This window comes from Protopterus annectens, chromosome 13.part0, assembly GCF_019279795.1.
Source record: "Protopterus annectens isolate FY-2018-M chromosome 13.part0, PAN1.0, whole genome shotgun sequence".
NCBI classification, from domain to species: domain Eukaryota; kingdom Metazoa; phylum Chordata; order Ceratodontiformes; family Protopteridae; genus Protopterus; species Protopterus annectens.
The window spans coordinates 814214718-814242716 of NC_056747.1; the positions used below are offsets into that span (position 1 = coordinate 814214718).

The 27999-nt window shown below is 46.9% G+C and overlaps 1 protein-coding gene across 1 annotated transcript in view; it reads left to right on the forward strand.

The window, feature by feature from the left end:
- Positions 1 to 27999, forward strand: part of MED13 (mediator complex subunit 13) — a 3555174-nt gene that overhangs the window by 2088691 nt on the left and 1438484 nt on the right. The window contains exon 9 of the mRNA XM_044054535.1: positions 5520 to 6206. Within this exon, the coding sequence (XP_043910470.1) occupies positions 5520 to 6206 (687 nt within the window). The remainder of the gene's footprint in view (positions 1 to 5519; positions 6207 to 27999) is intronic.

Genomic DNA, 27999 nt, shown 5'->3' on the forward strand with positions numbered 1-27999 from the left:
GAGTCGTCCGTGCGGACGCCGGTTCTTTAGAGGCGTCAGTGGAACCGGTGGTTCCACCGGAGGCTTCTCTGGAGTCCCAGGGGGAGACTTTGATATTGCAAGATGTGGCCTCTGAGGAGGCAGGTCAGGCTGAAGGGGCTTCTCAGGTTACTGTACTCCCCTCCCTTCCTAGGGTGGTTAGGCCCTCTCCTTCTGTTTCCAAGGCTTCTCCCAGAGGCAGGCCAGGTTTAGCTTCTGTTGGTGTCACTCCTACTTCTTCAGGATCTGTGCCCAAGAAGCACATGCTCAAAATGGCAGAAGATTTAATTACTTTGATTAGAGGTTCTTTGCCCCCTCCTGATAAGAGGCCTAGGGTGGAACCAGAGTTGGGGAGTTTTGAGCAGGTTTCGGATGTTTCAAAGTCTTCGGCTGAAGACTTGCAGGAGTATTCTCCTTATTCTGATTCTGATGTGGATGATTCTACTCCTTCAGCTTCTCCTCTAGAGGATTTTTTCTTTTGTAGAGACTCTTCATTCCATGAGGGAACATTTTAAGTGGGAAGGTCAGGACTTCTCTGATTCCAGGAAAAGGCTTAGGGAATTTTTGCTTTTACCCCAGCATAGGCCTTTGGCTATACCACCTGTTCTGGATGTTGTGGAAGATGTGTTTGCAGAGGCTTCACTTAATCCTGATTCTTTGCCTCCTGCTCCTGTTAAACCGGACAGGTATTACAGGGTGCCTGAAGCTCATAAATATCTGTATAAGAGTCCTAGGGCGGACCCAGAAACAGTTAGTCAGGGACCTAAGGGTGTCAAGGCCTCTGTGGTAAAAAATCCGGTTCCTCCAGATAAAGAGGCCAGAGCTTTGGATAGATGGGGAAAGAAAGTCTATACTTCTTCCACCTTAGCTATGAGGGCTTTGAATTGCCAGTTTCACATGTTGAAATATCAAAACTATCTTCTTTCTCAATTGAAGTCTAAGGTAGATGCTCTGACGGAAGGCATTGAGTGTAAAGAATTACAAGATTTGGTACATGTTTCTGAACAGGTGGGTAAGCATTCTTTACAATGTGGATTTGATGCTGTACAGGCCTCGTCTAGGGTGGCTGCCACTGGGTCAGTTCTTCGCAGGCACGCCTGGCTGAGGGATCAGAACTTATCTGACCATGTTAAGACAAGGATTTTAGATGCACCTTTGCAGTCTGATGTATTGTTTGGTTCACCTGTGGAGGCAGTTTTAAAGAAAATGGAAGACAAGGCTAAGTCTATGCAGACTGTTAAAGATTTTTTGCAAGTTCAGCCTCCGAAGTTTAATAGGAATTGGCCTGCTAAGGGGTGGACGTACCCTTCTTATGATTCACAGTCTAGGGGAAGATCTAGACGTGGTAGGGGTAGAGCTCAGGGCTCTTTCAGGCCTAGAACAGGGAGTTCACCTGCACAGTCTTCGGGTGAGGGCAGGGGCCAGTCCTTTCGTAAACAGGCCCAATGACCTACCTTTTCAGCTGCCAGAGCCTTCTTGTCTGGCAGCACCTTTGGGAGGAAAGTTGGCACTCTTCAAAGAAAATTTGAGTTTAATTACCCAGGACAGATGGGTATTGGATATTATACACCAAGGTTACAGGTTTTATTTCCATACCTTGCCTCCTTTCAAAGGCATGCCAGACGTTCCTCCTCAGCAAAGAATAGAGGCTCACAAACAAATTTCTCTGCTACTGCAAATAGGGGCCATACAGCCGGTCCCTCTGCCAGAAGTAGGCCTAGGATTTTATTCTCGCCTGTTCCTAGTACCAAAGAAGGGGAACACGTGGAGACCAATTTTGGATTTATCTATCCTCAACACTTATCTGGACATTCCCAAGTTCAAAATGTTGACGTTACAACAGCTTTTACCTCTGCTGGGCAAAGATCACTGGATGGTGACTCTGGATCTCAAGGAAGCTTACCTTCATGTTCCTATCAGGCTAAGTTGCAGGAAGTATCTGTGTTTTCGAGCTGGGACTTCTCATTATCAGTTCTCTGCATTGCCCTTTGGCTTATCTACTGCGCCCAGAGTGTTCACAAAGGTTCTGGCTCCAGTGATAGCTTTCTTCAGGCTAAAAGGAATACAGATCTATCCTTATTTGGACGATTGCCTGATTCTGGCCAAAGGAAGGGACGAGCTTCTTTATCATTTGCAATATGTGATAGCAGTGCTAAGATGCCTGGGGTATTCTGTGAACGAAATAAAGTCCAGTCTAGTACCCTCTCAAGACATGTGCTTTCTGGGTGTGAGACTGAATACAGCATCCCAGATGGCCTTTTGACCCCGGACAAACAAAAGAATCTTTCCCTTTACTTCCATCAATTGTCTCATCAGTCCAGGCTGACTGCAAGGACAGTCCTTCAAGCCTTGGGGTTCATGGCATCTTGTATTCTGGTGCTTCCCAATGCCAAACTGCATATGAGGAAGCTACAATGGTATCTCAAAAATGTATGGACACAGCACTGCCAAGATATGGACACTGTCATTCAGATAATACCTTGCATTCAAAAGGAATTTTTGTGGTGGGCTCAGGAATGTCACCTAAACAAGGGACTCTCTGTGACCCGGCCAGAGGCGAGTCAGATTCTAACGACAGATGCCTCAGACAAAGCTTGGGGAGCTCATCTAAATGGAAAGTGGATACTAGACACGTGGCCTGCCAGACTACAACATCTACATATCAACTTGAAGGAGATGTTAGCAGTCCAATTTGCATTAATAGCTTTCAAGGATTTACTTCTTCCAGGGCAGGTGTTGGTTCTAACAGACAACACAACTGTCATGTGGTACATCAACAAGCAAGGGGGAACACATTCTTATCCTCTATGCAGACAAGCAATGATTTTGTGGGAGACTGCTCTCAGTTTACAGCTCAATCTTCAGGCAAGGTTTCTGCCGGAGCACAGAACTCCTTAGCAGATGTGTTGAGCAGACAATTATGGATCCCCACGAGTGGAAATTGGATCCTCATGTATTTCAGAAATTGACAGTGTCATGGGGAACTCCAGACATAGATCTGTTCGCTTCTCCACTAAACTACCAGCTGCCAAAGTTTTGCACAAAAGGTTTCATCCCACAGCTTGGAAAGTGGATGCTCTTTCTTTCAATTGGAGCAATCTTCATGTGTATGCCTTTCCACCTCTGCCTCTCCTCCCAAAGGTACTCCTAAAGGTCAGACAGGACAAGCCAAAGATGATTCTAATAGCTCCAGATTGGCCTCGACAGCACTGGTACCCATTACTGAGAAGTCTGGTTCGCGAGCCTCCATGGCCTTTGCCTTGATTCCACACCTGCTGTCTCAAGAGAACAGTCATTTACTCAATGTCAAACTTCACTCTCTTCACCTAACAGCCTGGCATATTCTGTTTTAAACCCTGAGGGTCTCAGCTTCCAGCAAGTTTTGAATGTTATTTTGGAGGCCAGAAGGCCTAGTACAAGGAAAGTATACGCAGATAAATGGAAGAGATTTTTATTTTGGAGTGCAGCAAAGGAATTTGATGTTGCTAAGCCTAATTTAAGTGTGGCTCTTCAATATCTTGCTGAGTTACTGGACAAAGGTTTGTCCTTCTCTTCTATTAAGATTCATGCTGCAGCAATTTCTGCTCACTATGACTGTGATCCACCATTGTTTTCTCATCCTTTGTTTAAGCAATTCCTTAGAGGAGCAAAGAATATAAGACCCCGTAGAGCTCCTACTCCTGCTTGGGATCTCAATTTTGTGTTGGAGAAACTCACTCTACAACCTTTTGAGCCTGCAGCTACTGCCGAGTTGAAATATTTATCATGGAAGACTGCTTTTTTGTTGGCCATTACCTCTGCGAGAAGGGTTTCTGAATTACAGGCCCTTATGGCAGTTGAGCCTTTCTTAATTTTCCATAAGGATAGGGTATCTTTACGCACTAATCCTTCCTTTATGCCTAAGGTGGTTTCTAGTGTGGCTTTAAACCAAACTATTCATTTGCCTACTTTTTATGCAAACCCCCAAAATAAAGGGGAAAAGATTTTGCACACCTTGGATATACACAGGCAGTTGCGATATTGTTTGAGCAGAACTAAAGGGTTCAGGCAGTCTCAGCAGTTGTTTGTTTCTTTTGCTTTGGGTTCTCAGGGCAAGCCTGTGTCAAAACAAACTATTTCTAAGTGGATTGGGTTTTGTATTGCTTTCTGTTATTCCCATCATGGTAAGGAGATTCCAGCTGGGATTAGGCCTCATTCCACTAGAGCTACTGCCACTTCTACAGCTTTTTTAAGGGGGGTGGCAACTAAAGATATTTTGGAGGCAGCTACTTGGAGTTCAGTGCATACTTTCTCTAAGCATTACCACCTTCCACTTTACTCTAAATCTAGGGCTGGGTTTGCCACTGCTATTTTACAGGGCATTTTGTCAGCTCCTACTACTTTATAGTTTTGCCATCCTCCCTTACCTCTGCTTTGGGATTCTACCCAAGTGTAAGGACTGCAGCAATGTGAGATGAAGAACATAGTACAGTTTTGTACCTACCATAAATGTAGATGTTCGAAGATCCACATTGCTGCAGTCCAATTTACCCTCCCTCCTTCCCCTCCGTTGTTAGGGGCGGTTGTGTGGTTTGGGTTGTAAATATTGTGCATATTGTATATATTGTTCATATGATTAGTGCAAGGGTGGTTGGTTGTTTTTTGCTGTCTTTTGGTTTTGACCTTTCTGTTTAGGGTCTTCTGACATCTGGGGCAAGAAAAGACTGAGGATATGACGTCGGTCATGCGCATTTGTACCCTGACGTCCTGATGTCAGTCTTATGCGCCTTGACCGACGTCAGCCTAATACTTTGATATTCGGGCCGATCGAGGACAGCGGACTACCCAAGTGTAAGGACTGCAGCAATGTGGATCTTCGAACATCTACATTTATGGTAGGTACAAAACTGTACTTTACTTGGGAACCTAGTTATTGTACATAACTGCTTAGCCTTTGTAAGTCCCTTTTCAGTTTGAATGGATATAGACTTACTAAATCTTTTTGTACTCTCAGGGTCTAGATTATAAATGTACATAAACCCTTGTATAGAAGGAATAGACTATGGCAGAAATGTTGCGCTCTCTCACAGCTGCACTTTCCTGTTTATCCGCAATGTGAGAGGTAACTTCACATTTTGTATGGGAGCAGTCGATTGTTCATATTTGGTCAGAAGGGTGACTTGTTCAGCAGTGATCATATTATTCAGACATCTGTGGGTGTTCTGTGTGTTTGACCGTTAGTCATATCTGATGGGATTTCCTGCATGGTTATGGGGAGTTCCCTTACAGAGAAATGTTCTTTATGTAATACATGATCTGAGGTGTAGCTAAATTTTTTTCTAGTTTAAAAAAAAAAATTGAAGTTAAACTATCAAGTTTTTAAAGGTGTCATGGACATTTTAAAACTTAAAGCTGATGAGGTTTTGCTGCATATTTTATAGTGGTTGTGTAAGTAATGTGGCTTGGAAAAGCTGTGATTATGAGCAATGAGCAGACTTAGTAAGATGAAGTTTGTTTTACAGGCACAAAAGTCTGAAACAAAGAACTGCTGGTCCCCATGGACAGCCTCAGTCTCTAAATCAGCAGCAGCAACAAAGTGCAAAACACAAAACAAATGAGAAGCAAGAAAAGGGGGAGAAACCACAGAAACGACCACTTACTCCTTTCCACCATCGAGCATCTTTGTGCGAGGATGTTCCTCTGGATTCAGATTCATCCAGTCAGAGACTAGGTATCCGGCCACAGGACAGTGGCGGTAGATTTACGAACATTAGACCCAGTGATGCAGCTAAAACTCCTCAAATGCATGTCCCTGAAATAGGTTCACCGCCGCCACCACCTCTAAGTCCTCACCCTTGTGATAGGGCTGATGAAGTAGCAGAAGTAATAAAAAATCCCTCCACTCCCCAAAGTCAGCATTTTTATCAGATGCCTACTCCAGATCCTTTAATTTCCTCCAAGCCTGTTGAAGACAGAGCAGACGTTTTACCTCAGCCTTTCCCAGCTCATTTCCCTGAAAATTTGGAACTTACGGTATATATTGGTGCAGCAGTATCTACTGAAGGTGATGGTGCTGATTCTGCTTGGAAGTTTTATAAAGTTCCCCAGAAACATGACACTGAATTCTTACCCCCTGCTTTTCCATGTGAAAAACACAGAGAAGAACACCTGGGATTCACAGCACAGGAGAATGTAAAATCTGTTACTGAGTAAGTACATCTTTAAAGTAGTTTGCATTGCGGTTTCTGAACTGTTCTTTAGTTATTGAAGTTCAGAGGACTGGAAAGAAGTAGCCAATTACATAGGTAACTTGAACTGGAGAAACCACGTTTTCTTTTAATATCCATGTTTAATTGTGAACTTCACTTTAGGCATGCAAGATTCCATAAAGTCCAAATTTTTTCAGTAAGGTCTAACATGACATAATTAATGTCAAGTAGTTGCATTTACAATGAGTTTTACAAGTTGTACCTAGTAGCTTGTGGAGACTACTTGTTAATTTTCATTTCACATCATCTGTATACTGCAAGTGAGGATGTTCCATCCTGACATGTGGCGATTATAGCACCACATAACATAAAACATTTCAAACTGTAATGCAGTTCACTGGGTCATGCGCATACTGGTCAGCACGGGGGGTTTACTCAGCAGTGCATCAGCAAATCAGGTGGTGTACCTGCATATGTCCTTCAGTTCTCATGTTGCAGTATTCTTACTGTGAGATCTTCTGCCTCAGGTGACCCAAACGTCTGCTCCTATACAAAAGCTTAAGCCTGGTTGCTGGTGGTGTGTGGGACGTCACACATGCGGCCGTAAACCAGGGGCCTTAAATGTGATGTCTACATGCACAGACCTCGGAACTTTTCTGCCGCAGTCAAACATCAAATCGATCGCTTCGCTCCTCTCTTTCAAGATGCCTAAAGTTAAGTACCCCTTTGGGGAATTCTTATTATTTTTGCTTGAGATTGGGTTGTTTGTCTATTCTTAGCCAATGTCCGCTAAGAAAGGTAAATGCAGATGTCAAATTTTGCATAACGACTTCCATGATCTTTGCTTGTTCTGTGTAGGCCGGGGACACGATCATACCTCCTGCGCCATCTGCCAGTCTTTTGCTCCCAAAACTCTCAGAAGCTGTCTGCCCTCTATTTGTATTTGGAGAACCAAAGGCTAAAGAAGTTAGCATTAAGAATGGATCCGGAATCTGCCACTCAGGTGGAACTGCCAAGAGAAAAGGCAAAAGTTTCAAGGCCTGCCATCTCTGCCTCTGTCGTCCGACGCCCTGCCAGCTGCCAATATATAGGGGTTGAGGGATGTCCACTAGAGCAATCTACTTCTGCATCTCGCCCTCAAGAAGCCACTTCCAAAGTACCGGTAGGTACGTCCATGGAGGTTATTCAGATGTCTGTTTTTGCAGAAGTCAAAGGGGAACCAGGCTCCACCAAAGGACCTTCCTTGATCCAGGATTCCAACTCCTCCTCTTTAGGCCAGATCCCTGAAACTAGGCCCACAGTTTCTCCAGAATCAACTCCTTTAGAAAGGAGACAAAAGAGCAAACATTTGTCTTCTCCTTCGGAGGGGCAACCAGACTGGCAGTCCTCCATACAGTCTTTGATGCAGGTCTTCATGGCCCTTAGGCCTTCAGCCTCTTCAGCTCCCACTATACCTGTACTTAACTCTAGACCTGCCTCAGCTATCTCTATTGTTTCCATTTCTTAGGAAAAAGGAACCTTATCCTCTTCCTCAGATGAGTCTGATGTTCGTGTTTCACTGTTGCAGTCATTACAGTTGTGTTATCCTGCTGGCAGGCTACCCGCAGTCGGCCTGAATTCCAAAGTCTAGGTTCGGCATCTGTTGCTGTCACCTCCTCCCTGATGTCAGTGTGTCAGGGGTATAAAAGATGCAGCCAACGCCATTTTCTTCAGTCTTTCTTGCCGAGCGGTGCCCGAAGCAAAAGCAGTTCGCAAGTGCCGGTTGGCCGATTCCTGAGATTTTTGTGTTCGAATTTCAGATCCGAAGTCTTCATTAAAAGCTAAGTACCCCGTTGGGGAAACTTTTTTCTTGCCCAGACTGATGTCAGAAAAAGTTAATTGTATTTTTTGTGGGAAGCAAATACCTCATAAGGACTTCCATTCTTACTGTATTCCTTGCCTAGGCCCTGATCACGATGTTGCTAATTGTCGGTTTTGTGCTAGATTTAACCAACGCACTAAGCGTCAGTACGATTTTGCATTTCACTATTTTGGCAGAAGATTTTTTAATTACACAATGTCGTCGGATAGCCATCCGACTACCGCAATTCAAAAGAAACACAAAGAAAAAGAAAAGGACAGGCATCCGAGGTCCAAAACTGACTAGGCTTCTTCTAAGCCATTCGCTGGTTCGTCTGTTCTCAGTGAGGCACTTTCACAGCCCCTGACGCCTGCTACTTTAGAGCCGCAGGCCACTTCTGACTCCCACGTGGAGCCGACTAGGCCGCTGGAGACTCAAGGTTTTGGAACCTCGGAAACTATTCCCTCAGATGGGTCTGGAGCTGCTGAGCAGGCAGCTTCTGAGGGTGTTTTCAGGCCTTCACAGTTATATGTTAAAACGACTTGAGCTTCAAAGGCAAAGACTGAAGTACCTCTAAAGACAAAGAAACAAGTACAACAGCCCCATGGACAGGCCTCCATGACTAAAAAAACAGATGCTCAAAATGGCCGAAGACCTAATTACTTTGATCAAGGGTTCCCATCCCCCTCCTGATGAGGCCTTAGGCAAGAGACAGTATATGAATCTTCAGATCAGGTTTTCCATTTCTTCTGATCAGGAATACTCTCTTCCTCCTTATGAGGATTCTGATGCTGAAGAATCTATCCCTTCAGCCTCTCCTCCTGAGGATTATTCTTTTGGGGAAACTCTCTGCATACCATGAGGGAGCATTTCCACTGGGAGAGTCAAGATTATTCAGAATCTAAGAAAAGGCTCAGAGACTTCCTTTTACTACCTCAGCACAGGCCCCTTGCTATTCCACCTGTGTTAGACATTGTAGATTATGTGTTTTCAGAGTCCAGTCTGACTCCTGACTCTTTACCTCCAGCTCCTGTTAAGCCAGACAGATACTACAGGGTTCCTGATTCACATAAATTTATTTTTAAGAACCCTGCTGCTGACCCAGAAACTATTTCTCAGGGTCCCAAAAGGGTCAAGGCTTCTACTGCAAAAAAACCCTACCCCCTCTGACAGGGATTCTAAGGCACTGGACAGATGGTGAAAAAAGATTTACACTTCTGCTACCTTGGCTATACTATAAGGGCTTTAAATTGTCAGTTTCATATGCTTAAATATCAGCATATTATGTCACTGCTTAAACAGAAAATGTTGATAAATTCTGAATGTGCAGAAAACAAAGAAATGCAGGAATTATTGCATGCAGCTGAACAAGTGGGAAAACATACTTTGCAATGTGGTTTTGATTCTCTGGAGGCCTCCTGCAGGGCCGCTGTTACGGGTTCTGTCATTAGGAGGCATGCTTGGTTAAAGGAACAGACTCTGCCTGATCATGTTAAAGCAAAATTATTAGATGCTGCAGTACAGCATGATACCTTATTTGGTGTTAAAGCAGAAGAGGTGTTGAAGAAAATGGAGGACAAAGCTAAATCTATGCAAACAGTCAAGGATTTCTTAAAGGTACAGCCTCCAAGATTTAGCAGGCACTGGCCTACAAAGAATTGGTCCTTTCCAGTGTCAGACAGGCCACAAAGAGGCAGATACAGATGCCCTAGAGGCAGATCCCAGCCCCAAGGCTCATACAGGTCTAAACAATGGTGTGCTTCTACTTCCAAAACCAGAGAAGACGAATCACAGCCATACAGGAAACAGTCCCAATGACTTCCCCTGCCTGCGCCTAGCACTTATCTTCTGGCAGCACCTTTAGGGGGAAAACTAGCACTTTTTTCTCAAAATTGCACGTAATAACCCAGGACAAATGGGTCTTGGATATAGTGTCACAAGGCTACAGGTTTCACTTTCGCACCCTGCCAAGGGCAAAAGGTTTGCCAGACCTGCCAAAAAATCAATGGGCAGAGGCACAAAAGCAAGTGTCATCCCTCTTGGACATGAGGGCCATTCAGCAAGTACCACAGCAAGAGCAGGGACAAGGATTTTACTCAAGACTGTTCTTGGTGCCCAGAAAGGACAAAGCCTGGCGACCAATACTGGACCTATCTATTCTAAACACATATCTGGATATTCCAAGATTCAAAATGTTGAGACTGCAGAAGCTTCTGCCCATGCTGGGCAAGAAGGCTTGGCTTGTGACTTTAGACCTAAAAGAGGCATACCTGCATGTCCCAGTCAGACAATCATGCAGAAGATACCTCAGATTCATAGCTGGCTCGATGCACTACCAATTCTTTGCACTGCCCTTTGGCTTATCTACTGCGCCCAGGGTCTTCACAAAATGCCTGGCTCCAGTAATTGCATTTTGCAGACAGAGGAATACAAATATATCCTTACTTGGACGACTGCCTTATTCAAGCAGAGAGCAAGGACATTCTACTACGGCATCTGGCGTTTGTAAAAGCATTACTAACATGCCTAGGGTACACAGTAAACAAAAAGAAATCAAAACTAGTACCCTCTCAAGAGATAATGTTCCTGGGTGCAAGCTTAAATACAACTGCCCAGATGGCTTATCCCACGCCAGACAAACAAAGGCAACTGACTACGTATTTCAAACTGTTGACAACAAAGACCCAGTTATCTGCAAGAAAAATTCTGCAGGCTTTGGGCTTCATGGCATCCTGCATTCTGCTAATTCCATACGCAAGACTGCATATGAGGAAACTTCAATGGTATCTAATAAGTGTTTGGACTCAACATTGCCACTGCCTAAACAATAATTACCCTCATTCCTTGCCTGCAACAGGAGTTTTGATGGTGGGCAAAGGCCGGTCACCACAACAAGGGGCAGCCATTCGCTTTACCCACAGCCAAGCAGATATTAACAACAGATGCATCAGATTATGCCTGGGGGGCCCACATGGCAGGAAGATGTATTCAGGGCACATGGTCCGCAAGACAAATGCATCTACATATCAACCAAAAAAAGATGCTAGCTGTTCAGAATGCCCTGACAGCCTTCAAGGATCTACTTCATCCGGGACAACTACTGATAAAGATGGACAATACCACAGTCATGTGGTACATGAGCAGGGAGGCACTCATTCCTACCCTCTATGCAGACTAGCCATGACTTTGTGGGACACAGCATTGACTTACCAAGTATATCTGCAGGCACAATTCCTCCCAGGAAAGATAAATACTCTGGCAGATGAACTAAGCAGAAACCTCATGGATCCCCACAAGTGGAATTTGGATCCTCAAGTCTTCAGCATGATAACAAGGAGTTGGGAATGCCCGGACATAGATCTATTTGCCTCCCTTCACAACTGCCAACTACAGAGATTCTGCACAAGGACTTATCACAAGCAGGCATGGAAAGTGGATGCTCTGTCTTTCAGCTGGAAAAACTTAACAGTATATGCCTTTCGTCCACTGCCTTTTCCCCCCCAAGGTACTCCTAAAAGTCAGACAAGAGAAGCCAAAAATGATACTGATTGCCCCAGACTGGCCCCGCCAGCACTGTGGTACCCAATCCTAAGGAACTTGTCTCAATACCCAGCCTGGACATTACCTCAAATTCCTCACTTACTGTCCCAACACAACAATCGGATCCTGCACAGCCAACTCAAGACCTTAAATCTGGCAGCATGGCGGATAATGTAGTCATTCAAAACACACCTCTCTCTAAAGCGGTGATGGATGTTATTTTGGAGGCCAAGAGGCCTAGTACCAGAAAATCTTATGCTGAAAAATGGAAGAGATTTTCTGCTTGGAACCAGGCACAAGGGATTGACACGACTATACGAAATATTCCTCAGATTTTGCAATATTTAACCGAGATGCTGGACAAAGGCCTATCCTTTTCATCAACTAAGATTCATGCCTCTGCCATTTCAGCTCATTACAATACAGAGCCACCTGTTTTTTCTCATCCTTTATTAAGGCAGTACCTCAGAGGAGCCAAAAACTTAAGGCCTCCAAGGAGATCACCAATACCTGCATGGGACCTCAATTATGTCTTGGAAAAACTCACCCTGCCTCCTTTTGAGCCAGCCGCTACAGCTGATGTAAAATTTTTATCATGGAAAACAGCTCTGCTCCTAGCAATAAGTTCTGCAAGACGAGTCTCAGAGCTACAGGCACTCATGGCTGTGGAATCTTTTATCATTTTCCATCCAGATAGGGTTTCTCTGAGGACAAACCCGACATTTATGCCTAAGGTAGTGTCCAGTGTGGCGCTTAACCAAACTATTCATTTACCTACCTTTTATCCAAACCCACAGAATAAGGGTGAGAGACTTCTGCATTCTTTGGACATACACAGTCAGCTGCGCTTCTACTTGCTTTCAGAAAGACTGAGCAATTACTAGTAGCATATGCTGCAGGATCACAAGGAAAGGCTATCTCAAAGCAGACTATTTCAAAGTGGATAGGCCACTGCATTCGTTTCTGTTATTCACAACATGGCAAATCAGTGCCTAAGGGCATTAGGCTACATTCAACCAGAGCAGCAGCCACTTCAGCAGCCTTCCTCAGAGGAGTACCAATCAAAGATATTTTAGAGGCTGCAACCTGGAGTTCATTGCACACTTTTACAAAGCACTATCACTTACCATTCTACTCTAAATCCAGGGCAGGCTTTGCCACTGCAGTTCTGCAGGACCTCATAGCTGCTCCTGATCCTATTTAGCTCCAGCCTCCCAACCTTAGCTTTGGGATTCAGCCCAATTGTAATGACTGCAACAGTGAAACACGAACATAGTACAGTTGTGTACTTACCATAAATGTAGATGTTCGAGTGTATTCACTGTTGCAGTCCATCCTACCATCCCCCTTATCTTTGCTGGAACTTATCTGTACTTCTCTATTCTATACAACCTATGTGGGGTATTTGCTTGTAGATGAAGGAAAAATTGACCCTGGTGCATGCATGCTTTATTGACATATTTTTAGCCTACCCTTTTGGGGGCACCTGACATCTGGGGCAAGAAAAACTGAAGAAAATGGCTGCTGCTGCATCTTTTATACCCCTAGCGCACTGACGTCAGGGAGGAGGTGACAGCACCCAACGCCAGACCTAGACTTTGGAATTCAGGCCGACTGCGGGTAGCCTGCCAGCAGGATAACACAATTGTAATGATTGCAACAGTGAATACACTCGAACATCTACATTTATGGCAAGTACACATCTGTACGTTACATGCTCATCCCAAATAGCTTCCTTCTTGGAATACTGTTCCCCTGATGAGGATTCTATTGAGGGAGTCTCCCCTCCAGAGGACATTACATTTGGAGAGACTATAACAAAAATGAGGGAATATTTTAAATGGAATACTACCCAGATGACAGAAATTCAGAAAAAGGTATTTTGAGCTTCTTCTGGTTGAATCACCCTCCCCATCGGCCATCCCTCCAGTGATTCCTGTATACCTCGATGGATTTGCATCAGTCGCAAAAAAACCCGACTCTCAACCACCTGCTCCCAAGAGACGTGATAGTTTCTGTAAGGTCCCTGGCAACCACAAATTTCTAGTAAAGCCCACCTTAGCAGACCCCACAGTAATAGCAGTGGCCCTAGACAAACTGTCTAGACTTATTCCATCCACATCACTCCTACTTTCAGACAAGGATAGCAAGGTAATGGACAAGGCTGGGCAAGAAGATATACACTTCGTCCATCCTAACATTTAAGGCAATTAACTACCAAACCCATATGGTGAAATATTCTCTAGATTTGGTATCACAGGCTTCATCCCCTACTGTCCTCCTTGCCTGACTCCCCTAACAAGACAGAAGTGACATCTAAACTGTCCCTGGCATCTTAGGTTGCAAGGCACTTGATAAACTGCAGTTATGATGCAGCAGAGGCCTCTGCTAGATCAGCTGCATCTGTGTCTGTGCTATGTAAATACTTGTGGCTTAGGTTCCAGCCACTGCCTGAAGACTTTAAATTCAAAATTTTGGATGCTCCACTGGATCATAATCTGTTTGAGAAACCGTCTGTAGACCTGTTTAAGAATCTACAGGCGAAGAGTAAAGAACTCCAAGATATTAAACATACTGGTCTCCCCAGTACCAAAATTATACAGAAATTACACTAAGAACTCCTATGTCAGAAGAGCCCCTGCCACCTCTTCATCTTCCAGACATAGGAAAGGGACAAGGAGACAATCCTCCTCTAGGACAGCCCCCCAACAGACAGCCCTTTCAGGACAGAAACAACAACAATACATGACTGCTTCAATCGCCTTCCCATCTCATCCAACCTCTCTCACTATCTGCCCCTCTGGAAAGAAATCACCTCAGACCGCTGGCTTCCGGCACTAGTGGAAAAAGGATAATGTTAAGTTGTCAATCTCGCCTTCATTCTTGCTGGATGGGTTCGGAGCCGATCCTCGGCTCCGACTCGGCACTTGCTTTAGCTTGAGAACTCCTTTTACCAGCTCGAGGCAACCCTATATCCCATGTTGCAAGGCGGAACTACCTCAGATCTCGTTTGCCGCTTAGCGAAAGAGGTCTCCTTTGCCAGCTGAGGTAAGTAATTTTCTTGTCAAAAGAGAAAAGCTTAGTTAGGGTTTTATTTCCCCCTTGTTTCCATTTTTATAGTCTGTAGTGTGTTACAGCCCACCCTATTCCCTTTATATTTCAAAACTTTTATTTCCTTTAGTATAAAAGTTTAGTTAGGCCTAAACCCCATTGGTTAATCCCTACCTGTGTGTTGTGTGTTAGGGGATTAATTGTGTGTGTTTGTTGGGGTTTGTGTGTGACTTCCTCCTAGGATAATGTCTAAGGAAGGCAAGGTCTCATGCTTCAAGAAGTGTGACTCGTGCTGTCAGAAAATGTCTCTGACAGACGGTCACACTTCTTGTGTTTACTGCCTGGGGCCTTTGCACCTGCAGGACTCCTGTGCTTTGTGTCACTCTTTTAGCCAGGGAGTCCTGCAGGAACGGAGGAATAAGCTAATCCTCCATGGCTTACTTAAGCCAGAAGGTTCTCCCTCTAAAACAGGGTCTGGGAAACCTTCTAAGCCACCGAAGGCTCAGGCTTCAGTATCCAAGCCTCCTCCGGTGGCTCCGGCTCCGTCGGAGCCGAGATCGGCAACGGCTGGAACCGATCTATCTACTTCAAAAGTAGTTGGTTTGGCACCGACTGGTTCCGACACCCTGTCTACTGTGGCCTTGTCGGCTCCGGCTGGAGCCGACACCTTATCCAGCATCGAGCCGAGAAACCTTCGCTCCATCTGGAATTCAGGGGACTTCGGCCCGATGACTTCGTCCCGAAGAGATCTCGGTCCCCTTGCAGAGTATCCACTGCCCGTGGTCTCCTCTTTTGTCGGAGCGGAGCCATCGGAGCCGATCTTCGAGATCTTCCAGGCTCTCTGACCACGACTTAGAGAGGGTGGTAAGCAGGCTGTTGAAGTCGCAGGCACTGGCCCAAATGCTCCATAGCCCGTCTCAACAGACTTCGGCTATTGTCTCACCCCTTGAACTTCCTCCACCAACTCCACACCAGAGTTTGGAGCCGGAGCTTCTCGGGACAGCGACTGTTTCGGCGCCGGAGCCGATACATCCTTCGGCCCTGCCTCGGCTCCGATCTCCTCCTTGAGGCCTTCCTTGGAGGGATCCGTCGCCTGATTTCCTTGTCTGCTCCGAGGGGCTAGTGGCATCGGACCCTTGTCCGACCCCGCCTCCCTCTCGGGCTTCGCTTTGGTAAGCTCGGCACCGACATCGGCCTCGGAGCCTTCCTCTCAGTGGAGCCAGGAATTCCTGTATCCTCGGATCGGGATATTCCGCCTCCCAGGGAGGGGAGCCTTTGAGGTGATGAGGAGTGTCCTGGCCTCTGAGCCAGGTCAACGGTCCATCCCTCTAGCTCCTCCCTCTTCAGTGCCTGTAGACGCCTCTTGCCAGCCTCTTGCTCTCAGGCCCAGGGATCCATCGCCCCAGGTTTCCCCATTGGGAATTTCCTCCTCTTCCAAGTTTCTCCTGATCCAGCAGGTGAACCCCTCGAAGAGGACGTGTAAGAGGAAACACACAGACTCCCCCGAGTCTACTACATCGGATACCGACTTAGATGAGTCGGAGGGTTCCCCACGATCCCCCTCTGAGGATGTCTCCTTTTCAGACATCCTTGAGCTCCTCAAACAGAGGGGGAATTGGCCATCCATTGATCCCTCCGAGGATGAGTCTGTATACCTGGAGGCTTTTGGATCCCGACCCTCCACCTCCTGGGTGTCTCCGCCTTTCGACCCACTTATGCAGGTAGTGGCTCGGAAGGCGTGGCTCCAGATTCTGTGGAACATGTCCCCAGGAGACCATCCAAATTTATCACGGCCCCTACGGACAAACAGTTTCTTTCCAAGGGCGTCTCTGTGGATGCTATGGTGGTGGCGGCCACTAAGAAGGAACTGGCGGATCCTTCAGTACCTGTCCATCCTCCTAACAAGGATTCTAGGACCATGGACAGGTATGGAAAGTGGATGTTTTCTTCAGCGACCTTTGCTATGCTCGCTGAACTACCTTTGTCACTTTACCAGGCTTCAAAGAGATACTCTCAAGGAACTGGGTGAAGTGGTCCAGGATCCTTCTGCTGCTGGGGCTCAAGCAAAGATTGCCTCACAGCTAGCAATCCTGAATTCTATCCAACTCCTCCATGCGGCTCATATCCTATGCGGCCGATGGAGCGAGCAGGGCCGCAGGCACAGGAGTTGCTCTTAGACGCCAAGCCTGGATGCGGCTTTGTAATTTTATGGACCCCTTTAAGGCGTCCTTCACCAATACCCCTTTGATGGTTCGGCTTTGTTCGACCTCAGGTGAAGGATACCTTGACCAGGTGTGAGCAGGACGGTAAAACTCTTTCTGCCGTTGGAGTCCATTTTTCCACTCCTTCTAGACCATATCCCAAGGGTCAGAAGGGGAAGATGTGGTTCTGCAAAGCCCAAGGAGCTACACCGACACACGTGGTCAGTTTACCCCTAGAGGCAGAGGGGTAACAACAATAGACGCGGCCCTAGAGGCGGGGGGTCCTCAGAACCAGGGCAACAGGGAGTCTCTTCCTGAGAAGCCCTTTCAGCATCCCTGAGGTGTTGCCCGACTGTCCACCCTTGGAGGCAGTCGGGGGAAGGATTTCGCTGTACCCAGTAGCCTGGCAATCCCTATCACAAGATATGTGGGTACAGTCGATCATATCCGAGGGTTACAAAATCCCTTCGAAGGTATCCGACCTCAACAATCCCTTCCAGACATCTCACCCTGTCAAAGGGATTTGGCAGAACAGGAGGTTTCAAAGCTCCTAGAAAAAGAGCCGTCCAGACTGTGCCGCAGACCAGGTAGGATCCGCCTACTGAGATTCTTTTTGGTCCCCAAAAGGACGGGAGATTGAGACCAATATTAGACCTGAGCAGTCTAAACAGATTTGTCAAGAAGGCAAGATTCCGGATGGTCATGCTTCAGTCCATTCTGCCCTTTCTGGGCAAGGACAACTGGATGTGCTCTATAGACCTTCAGGACGCACTATCACATAAAGATTCACAGGCGCTCCAGAAGGTTTCTCTGCTTTCGGCTAGGGACCAGTCATTACCAATTCAGAGCCCTGCCCTTTGGCCTCACTTCAGCCCCCAGAGTGTTCACCAAATGCATGGCAGTGGTCACAGCTCATCTGAGACGTCAAGGATTCCAGGTGTTTCCTTATTTGGACGACTGGCTCCTCTCCGCCACCACCAGGTGTCAGCTTCTTCAGACCAGAGACTACACTCTACAGCTTTGCAGGAGTTTGGGAATTTCAGTAAATTTCAAAAATCTTCTCTGCTGCCTTGCCAATCTATCACCTTTATAGGCGCAGAATTAAACACCGTCAAAATGTTAGCCAGTCTAACAGATCAAAGAATTCTGGACATCCAAAAATTCGTTCGGATTTTATTGCAGAGCAACAAGGTCAAAGCCAGATTTATACTGAAGGTTCTAGGTCTTATGGCTGCGGCCATTGTTCTACTACCACTGGCTCGCTTCCACATGCGCCTTCTGCAGTGGATGCTATTCACGCAGTGGTCGTACCACAGTCTCCCGATGAGGCACGAAATCTTAATCACACAGTCGCAGAACTCATCTGAATTGGTGGATATCTTCCCTCTTCTTCATCAGGGCCGACCTTTTGTTTCCCTCCTCCAGTTGCCACAGTCACTACGGATGCCTCTCTGATCGGGTGGGGGCATTATCAGGGCAGGATGGTCCACGGGACGTGGCAACCCATAGAATACCATCTGCACATAAATGTCCTGGAGATGAGAGCGGTGCTTTTAACGTTGCAGGCCCTCAACGACTTTCTTCCCACGGGACTATTGCAGTACAAACGGACAACATGTCCGTGGTCTGGTACATCAACAAGCAGGGCGGGACCAGGTCCTATCCGTTGTGTCGAGAAGCTCTCAGACTTTGGCAATGGGCAATCTCCTCTCATCGGTTTCTGATGGCAACGCACATCCCCGGCAGGTCCAACCTCTTGGCGGACAGGCTGAGCAGATCCATTCTGATGCCTCACGAGTGGTCTCTCAATCAATCTGTAGTGGATCAGATTTTTCTGCAGCGGGGCACTCCTTGTTGCGATCTTTTTGCTACTCCTCAAAACAACAAGTGCCCCGATTATTTCACCCTCTTTCCCCTTCCAGGCCAACCCATGAGAGACTCTCTAACCCAGGATTGGCCCCGGGGACTTCTGTACGCTTTTCCTCCTTTTCCCTTGATTCCACAAGTCATTCAGAAAGCCACCGTTTTTAGAGCCAAGTTGATTCTCATTGCCCCTTATTGGCCTCGACAAATTTGGTTTCCGTCTCTGCATAGTCACCTTCTGGTGCAGCCCTGGCATCTGGACCCAGTTCCGGATCTCTTGATCCACCAGTCGGGTCAGCAGCACCGGGCCATTCAGTCTCTCAACCTCACTGCTTGGTTGCTCCACTTCCTTCCCTAGCCAGGCTTCCGATGATCTCTGACTCCGCCACAGACATCTTAGTGTCTTCCTTAAAGTCGCCCACTAGGACTGTTTATGCTAGCAAGTGGCGGCTTTTCTATTTGGGCAAATTCCAGGAATATTGATCCCTTTACTGCTCCTGTACATTCTGTTTTAGATTTCCTGGCGGAGGTTTTTCATTCAGGATCCTCGGCATCTACAGTTAAAGTACAACTGGCTGCTATTTCCAAGTATCATGTTGGCTTGCATGACAATAACATTATGTCTCATAGATTATGCAAGGCCTTTCTGAGAGGAGTTTTTCTCCTAAAGCCGCCTATAAAGCATCCTCCTCCGCAATGGGATCTAAACTTAATGTTGGCATCCTTGATACTACCTCCCTTCGAACCGTCTGCTTCATGTTCTTTGAAGTTATTGACCTGGAAAGCTATATTCTTACTGGCTGTCACTTCAGCAAGAAGGGTTTCTGAGATTCAAGCTCTCTGCATTCGTTCCCCTTACTTGGTTTTTCATAAGGACAGGGTATCATTAAGAACGAACCCTTCCTTTCTCCCCAAAGTTGTGTCTCAAACCAATATTAACCAATCTATAGATCTACCAGTCTTCTTCCCAAACTATTCCGACAGAGCTGAACAGAAGCTTCATTTTTGGATGTCCATCGTCAGCTCAGGTACTATTTGCATAGAACTAAACAATTCAGAAAATCGGACCAATTATTTGTCTCCTATGCAGAAAACAGGATAGGTCTTCCAGTTTCTAAAGTGACCTTATCCAGATGGTTGACTTCCACCATTTCCTTTGTGTACTCTCTCAGAGGCAAGCAGCTATCTTCTAAACCAAAAGCACACTCAACCAGGAGTCTATCCACTTCTGCAGCCTTTCAGGATAGACTACCCATTGATACTATTTGTGCAGCAGCTACTTGGGCCACGCCTCATACCTTTGTCTCTCATTACAAGTTGGACTTGGCCTCCAGAGATAGGGCCAGTTTTGGTTCCACAGTTCTCAAGAGTCTGTTCCATTGAGCCACCCGGGATACAGGTGCTAGGGACACGGTCCCATCCAGCAAGAATGAAGGCGAGATTGACAACTTAACATTTAGAAGTTATGTACCTACCATAACGTTCCATGTTAGTTGTCTTCTCGCCTTCTTTCTTAAGGCCCTCCCTCCTACCCCCTGGCCTGGACAGATCTTGAAGAGTTCCTATCAGGTTGTTTTCCTCCTGAGCCGTCATATGAGGACTCTTTTTATGAACTTGTTTCCTAATTATGTTAGGTTAGTCCTTAGCAGGGTAGGTTAGCTACCAAACGAGATCTGAGGTAGTTCCGCCTTGCATCATGGGATATAGGGTTGCCTCGAGCTGGTAAAAGGAGTTCTCAAGCTAAAGCAGTGCAGTCGGAGCCGAGGATCGGCTCCGAACCCATCCAGCAAGAAAGAAGGCGAGAGAAGACAACTAACATGGAACGTTATGGTAGGTACATAACTTCTAATTTCCTATCTTGGCAGGAAAAACCCACACCACGGGGCATTCCGTTTCCACCCAAGAATCAGCTTCACCCAATTCCTCATATTATCCAGGACCTTCTTGCTCGGGGAACTGTAAAACCTGTTCCACCAGGCCAAGAAGGAAATGGTTTCTACTCCAGGTTATTCCTGGTGCCAAAAAAGGACAGTCCTTGGAGGCCAATCCTGGATATAACTTTCTTAAACCTTTTTCTGAAATTCCCTTCTTTCAGAATGCTATCCCTTCAAAACCTGCTTCCACTTTTGCCACCCAAGGCTTTCATGGCCACTTTGGACTTGAAGGTGGCTTACCCCCACATTCCCATACATCTAAACTACAGGAAGTGCCTACGTTTTGTTGCACCCTGTTCACACTTTCAATTTGCAGCATTGCCCTTTGGTTTATCCACTGCACCAAGGGTCTTAAAGTGCCTACCTCCAGCCCAACCATAGCCTACTGCAGGACCAAGGGCATTCAAATCTACCCCTACTTGGACAACATTGTCATCCTTGCAGAAGGGGAATTCGCCCTCAAAAATCAACTGCTGATGTCCTCCTATTCCTGTGTTGCAGTATTCTAGATGTGGGATTTCCTGCCCTCAGGCGACTCGTACGTCGGCTCCTATACAAAAGCTTCAGCTTGGCTGTTGCAGTGTGCGTGGGACATCACACGTAGGGCCATAAACCAGGGGCCTTAAATGTGACGTCTGCACGCACAATCCTCATAACTTTTCAGCCCCAGGCGACATTCGCATCATAGAATCCCTTCTTCACAGACGTTGCATCGTAAAGATAAGTAACCCGTTGGGTTTCTGATTTTCTTATTTTTTGCAGATTGTTATTGCTAATGCTTGGTTGTTGTAGCCTTTAGCTGATGTCAGGAATAAAGGGAAAGTGCCAATGTGGGCGCCAGATACCCCATGTTGACGCCCAAGACAGGTGTGTGTTTTGCCTAGGCCGGGAACACGGTCACTCCTCCTGCAGTATTTATCAATTGTTTGTGCCTAAGACCTTGCACAGCCATCTGGCCGCATTAAACCTCTACCTGGAGAACCAGCGCCTTAAGCGGGTAGCCCTCGGAACGGATCCTGCATAGGAGGCCGCACCCAAACCTCCGCGCGAGAAGGTCAAGTTTCCTAGGCCTTCCTCTCCTGCTGTGCTTCCCAATGCACCGCCAACTGCCGATCTAGGGGTTGAAGGGCGCTCAGTGGATCTGTCGACTACCAACGTCCCTCGAGTAAGCCGTTTTGCAGCCGACTGGCACATCCTCTGAGCTTATCCACACATCGGCCATCGATGTCGAGGAGGAACCAGTTTCGGTGGTACCTCCGACTGGGATCCAGACTTCGGATGTGTTACTGTCCAAACCCAATGCCAGGGCACACTCTACTTCCTCACCAGCCAAAAAGCAGACAACTAAACATACCGCCTCCTCTTCAGAAGCCACACCAGATTGGCAGGCCTTCACTTCCTCTGTCATGCAGACCTTTATGGCCCTGAGGCCTTCAGCCTCAGCCACCTCCACCCTGCCTCTTCTGAGCCCTAGGCCTGCTTCTTCCCTCCCACCCATGACCCCCCCCCCAAGTCAGGTAAGAACATGATTCTTCCTTCTTATCCTCAGAAGAGTCAATTTCTTATGTTTCCAGATTGCCTCCCCCCAGGAATATTACTCTCCTGATGAGGAATCTGTGGAAGGGGATCCCCCCCCCCCCAGGACATTACTTTTGGTGAGACCATCACCAAGATGAAGGATTACTGTATATGGGATACGTCCCAAATGACTGACACCCAAAAAAGGTACTTTGAGCTGCTGCAAGTAGAATCACGCTCCCCTTCGGTGGTACCCCCGGTTCTGCCTGCTTATTTAGATGTCTTCAACTCGGCTTCTAAGGCCCCAGATTCACAGCCTCCGGCCCCTAAGCATCCTGATCGCTTCTGTAAAGTACCAGAGGACTACAAATTCCTTGTTAAACCACCCTTGCCGGACCCAGCTGTGATTGACACCACTGCAGATAAGCAGTCTAGACTGCTACCTCCCTCCTACCCACTGATAAAGATAGGAAGTATATGGATAGGATGAGAAAGAAGGTATACACTTATTCCACTGTTGCTTTCAGAGCCATAAATTATCAGACCCACATGACCAAGTATGCATTAGACTTGGTCTCTCAAGCCTCCTCCATGCCGGCATCTTTGCCTGACAGTCCCATTAAGACGGACTTTACCTCCAAACCTTTCTTGGCCCAACAGGTAGCCAGGTATTCCATCAGATGCAGCTACAATGCTGCAGAAGCATTCGCTTCTGCCCTCAGGAGTTACTCATGGCTAAGACTCCAGAACATCCCTGAGGATTTCAAGTGTAAGATCTTGGACACAATGTCTTTTTCAGCAAACAATCTGCTGACGTTTATAAAAATCTCCAGAAAATAAGCAAAGAACTTGAGGACATCAAGCATCTGCTGGTGTCGCCCATCCCCAAGTGTTATAGGAACTACCCTGCTAAGGCCACCTTTGTGAGATGTAATAATCAACCCTCTATCTCCTCTCCAGTTTTAGGAGAGGGGCTAGAAGACCTACCACCTCCAGACCCTTTGCTCCACCACATCAACCTAGACGGCCCTTTCAGGACAGAGGAAGCCCCAGTAATGCGTGAGTGCATTTGCCCACCTCCCCCTCTTGGCCCACCTTTTCCCATTGTCTTCCCCTTTGGCAATCCATCACTACAGGTCAGTGGGTCTTAACCATTATCAAAAATGGGTACTACCTATCCTGGAAAGAAAAAAAACCTCCAGAAGAGGCACCCCCCCCCCAAAAAAAAAAAACAGGCCCATCTCATGCCACAAGTGCTGACAGACCTTCTACCGCTAGGCATCATAGAACCAGTCCCCCAGGACAGGAAGGAAAGGGTTTCTACTCCCGTCTTTTCCTGGTCCCCAAAAAAGACGGCCCCTGAAGACCCATCTTAGACCTGTCCTATCTAAATCTCCACCTTCAGATACCTTCTTTCAAAATGCCCCCCACCCCCACCCTGTTGGCTCTTATTCCAGCCAATGCCTTCATGGGCACCCTCGACTTTAAAGGAGGCTTTACCCACACAATACCCATCAGGAATTCCCACAGACAATTCCTGTGTTTCTGTGGACCTGCCTCTCATTTCCAATTTACTGTTTTGCCCTTTGGTTTATCCACGGCATCCTGAGTCTTTGCAAAGTGCCTCGCCCCAGCAATAGCCTTCTGCAGAACTCATGGTATACAGATTTACACTTATCTGGACGACATCTTAATTCTGGCAGAGTCCGGGGAGGTTGTATCAAAGCATCTACATTTCACCATGTTCCTTCTGCAGAATCTAGGATTCACCATCACCTTCCCCAAATCCTCCCTGATCCCAGGCCAGGACAAGATTTTCCTAGGCTGCAGAATCAGAACAGACAATGAAGGCCTTTCTCCAACAGGACAAGGTTCTTTCCTTGACTTCCACTTCCAGGAAGCCATGCTATCCCAAAAGGTGATGGCAAGGTAATTGCTCTCGTCTCCTGGATTTAATGGCAGCAACCATCCCCATGCTACCACTGGCAAGAATGCACATGTGCAAGCTACAGTGGTTCCTGAAGAACATCTGGTCCCAACACCTACATCCCCTAGAGCAAGTCATTCCCCTCTTTCCCTGTCTGAAACCAGAAATCAGCTGGTGGATCCAACAAGTACAACTAAACCCAGGGCTCCCACTACAACCCACCACCCCAACCCAAGTAATGCATACAGATGCTTCCGATTCAGGTTGGGGAGAAACTCTGGCCTCTTACAGGATTCAAGAAAAGTAGCATCCCTCTCTTCAGGCCAAGCACATCAATATCAGGGAAATGACAGCAGTCTTTTTAGCCCTAAAGGCCTTCACTCCCCTTCTGGTTCCGGGGTATTCCAGATTGTGACCGACCACACCACGGTGATGTGGTAACTCAACAAACAGGGAGGAACAAAGGCCTATTAGCTTTGCAGACTAACCCTGCTGATATGTGACTTAGAGTCTCTTCACAACTTGGTCCTGCAGACGGCCTAAGTCCCCTCACAGGACAACTAACAAGCAGAACTCTTGAGCAGGACCTCCTCGCCTTAGCACAAATGGGTGCTGAACAGGGAGGTGGTCTTAGACATAGTCCACTGGTGGGGTGCTCCACAAATAGACCAGTTTGCCTCCCCCCATAACAGGCAACTGCAGACCTTCTGCTCAAAAACCCATTCCCCTCTAACATGGAGAGTGGACGCTTTCAGCATGTCTTGGGAGGGGAAGTTCCTTTATGCCTTACCTCCATTCCCACTGATTCAGAAAGTCCTCCTGAAAATGCAGGAGGGCAAACCAAAAATCTTTAGTGTCTTCCTACTGGCCAAGGCAGCACTGGTTCCCCCCTACTTCACAAGCTAGTCAAGGGCAATCACTTCAACTTACCCTAGAAGGTGGACCTACTGACACAAGACAAAGGAACTCTCCTACACCCACACTTACAGATGTTGTCTCTAACTCTGGATGATAATCTTTTTATCCCTTTCAGGCACCACTACACACAGGATGTGCTTTCTGTCCTAAGGGAGGCAAGGAAGCCTACCACCAGAAAATGTTACCTGCCTAAGTGGAAAAGATTTACAAAATGGTGTCTGCACAAGGGAAGGGACCCTCTGCGGAGATCCCCCTGGTTCTAAACTGCCTGTCTCAGTTGATAAAAAGTGGGCTTTCTTATTCTGTAAAAGTACACCTCTTTGCCATATCAGCCTGCCCTGCCCCTGGAACCCGTCTTACTTGCCATGCTCAAAGTAAAGCTCTTCCTTAAAGGGGTCTTGCACAAGAGACCACCCAGGAAACCTACCCCCCCCCCTGCCCTGGGACCTGAACTACGTCGTAGTGAAATTAACCCAACATCCCTTTGAGCCAGCTGGGCCCTCTTCCTTACAGATGTGTACATGGAAGACAGTCCTGCTGGTGGCTATCACTTCAGCCAGAAGAGTGTCAGAAATACAGGCCTTAATGGCTTTTGTCACCCATGCACCATCTTCCACAAAGACAGGGTGTCCCTGCGAACCAACCCCTCTTTTATGCCCAAGGTGGTCAGTGACTTGTCTCTAAACCAATCCATCCATCTTATCCACCTTTTTTACCTCACTCACTAATGAAGGGGAGAGGATCCTGCACTCCTTGGACGTGCACAGGTAACTAAGGTTTTACTTGGACAAGACCAAAGCCATCAGGAAAACTAACCAGCTCTTAGTCTCCTTTCACCCCAGAGCCCTGGGCAAGGCAGTCTCCAAGCAAACCATCGTATGCTGGATTAGGAAAGCTATTTGCCTCTGCTAATCCCACCATGGAAATGAACCTCCAGCAGGAATTAAGGCCCATTCCACTAGAGCTGTGGCCACCTCCAGGGCCTTCATGAAGGGCGTAGACACAGCATCCATTTTGGAAGCAGCCACTATCCACTCCTTCAGCAAGCATTACAAACTTGACCAAGTTTCCAGAGCTAGGACAGGATTTGCCAGGACAATCCTGCGGGATTTTGTAGAACCCTCTTCATCTACCACCACCCTCTCACTCGCATAAGCTGTGGAATGCTGCCACATCTAGAATACTGCAACATAGGAATAGAAGGACATAGAATAGCTGTGTAAAATCTTACCATAACCATAGATGTCCTTTTCTTCCATGTTGCAGTATTCCTTCCCACCCACCAGTCCCCCCAGGTCCTATTCCTTACCAGTCCTCTCTGTGTTACAGTAGGACACAAGTCACACACCTGGAAGCCACTGGCATTCCTCCTGCTGCGCCTTACTCTCTGCCTGCTGGCCTTCAAGTTCTGAGGATTGTGCATGCAGACTTCACATTTAAGGCCCCTGGTTTATGGCCCTACGTGCGACGTCCCACACACACTGTAACAGCCAAGCTGAAGCTTTTGTATATGAGCTGAGGTACGAGTCACCTGAGGGTAGGAAATCCCACATCTAGAATACTGCAACATGGAAGAAAAGGACATCTATGATTATGTAAGATTTTGCACAACTATTCTTAGTCCATGATGTTCTTAGTATTTCACTGTTGCCGTCATCACTTTTGGGTCATCTGCTTGGAGTCGCACTCAGTCGGCCTGATTATCAAAGTCTTGGGTCTTGCGTTGGTCGCAGTCTCATCTTCCATGACGTCAGGTAGTCTGGTATAAAGCATGCAGCCGACGCCATTACACCAGTCTTTCCTGCTGTGCGGTGCCTGAAGCAGAAGCAGTTCGCAAGTGCCAAGGGCAAATGGAACCCAAGTCAAATGCACCTGCATATCAATCAAAAAGAAATGTTAGCTGTACAGAATGCTGTGACAGCCTTCAAAGACCACATTCTTCCAGGACAATTAATGGTAAAGACGGACAACACCATTGTTATGTGGTACATAAACAAGCAGGAGGGGTACCCATTCATACCCCCTCTGCAGACTAGCCATGGCTCTATGGAACACAGCCTTGAGCTACCAAGTGCATCTACAGGCTCAATTCCTGCCAGGAAAACTAAATACACTGGCAGACGAACTAAGCAGAAATCTCATGGACCCACACGAGTGGAAACTGGAACCAAAGACTTTCAGCATGTTGATAAACAAATGGGGGGGCCCAAATTTAGACCTTTTTGCCTCCCCCCAGAACTACCAATTGGATAAATTCTGCACAAGGACTCCCCACAAACAAGCTTGTAAAGTGGATGCTCTGTCCTTCAGCTGGAAAAATCAGTTTATGCCTTTTCTCCTCTGCTTCACCTCTCCAAAGTACTACTAAAGATCAAACAGGACAAACCAAGGACGATACTGATTGCACCAGACTGGCCACGCCAACACTGGTACCCCCTCTTCCGCAGTGTGTCAGTGCTGGCTCCATGGCACCTGCCTCAGACCCCTACCCTGCTGTCACAGCAGGAGAGCCAGATTCTGCACCCTCAGCTTCAAACCCTGAACCTGGCAGCCTGGTTAATTACCTAATCTCTCCGTTACCATCCCTCAGTAAACAAGTGTTGGATGTCATTTTGGAGGCAAGGAGGCCTAGTACTTGAAAATCTTATGCTGAAAAATGGAAAAGGTTCTGTGCCTGGAACCAAACTCAAGGGATGGGCACAGCAGAGCCCAATTTACCTCAGATTCTTCAATACTTAACTGAGATGCTTCACAAGGGCCTTTCTCTTTCCTCCATCAAAATTCATGCCTCAGCCATTTCAGTTCATTACAACACAGAGCCCCCCACCCCTCTTCTCTCATCCACTGCTCAAGCAGTTCCTCAGAGGGGCCAAACATTTAAGAGCACCCGAGAGAGCCTCAACTCCAGCCTGGGACCCTTACTTTGTATTGGAAAAACTCACTCTACCTCCTTTTGAGCCACCTGCAAGTGCAGAGTTAAAATTCCTTTCTTGTTAAACAG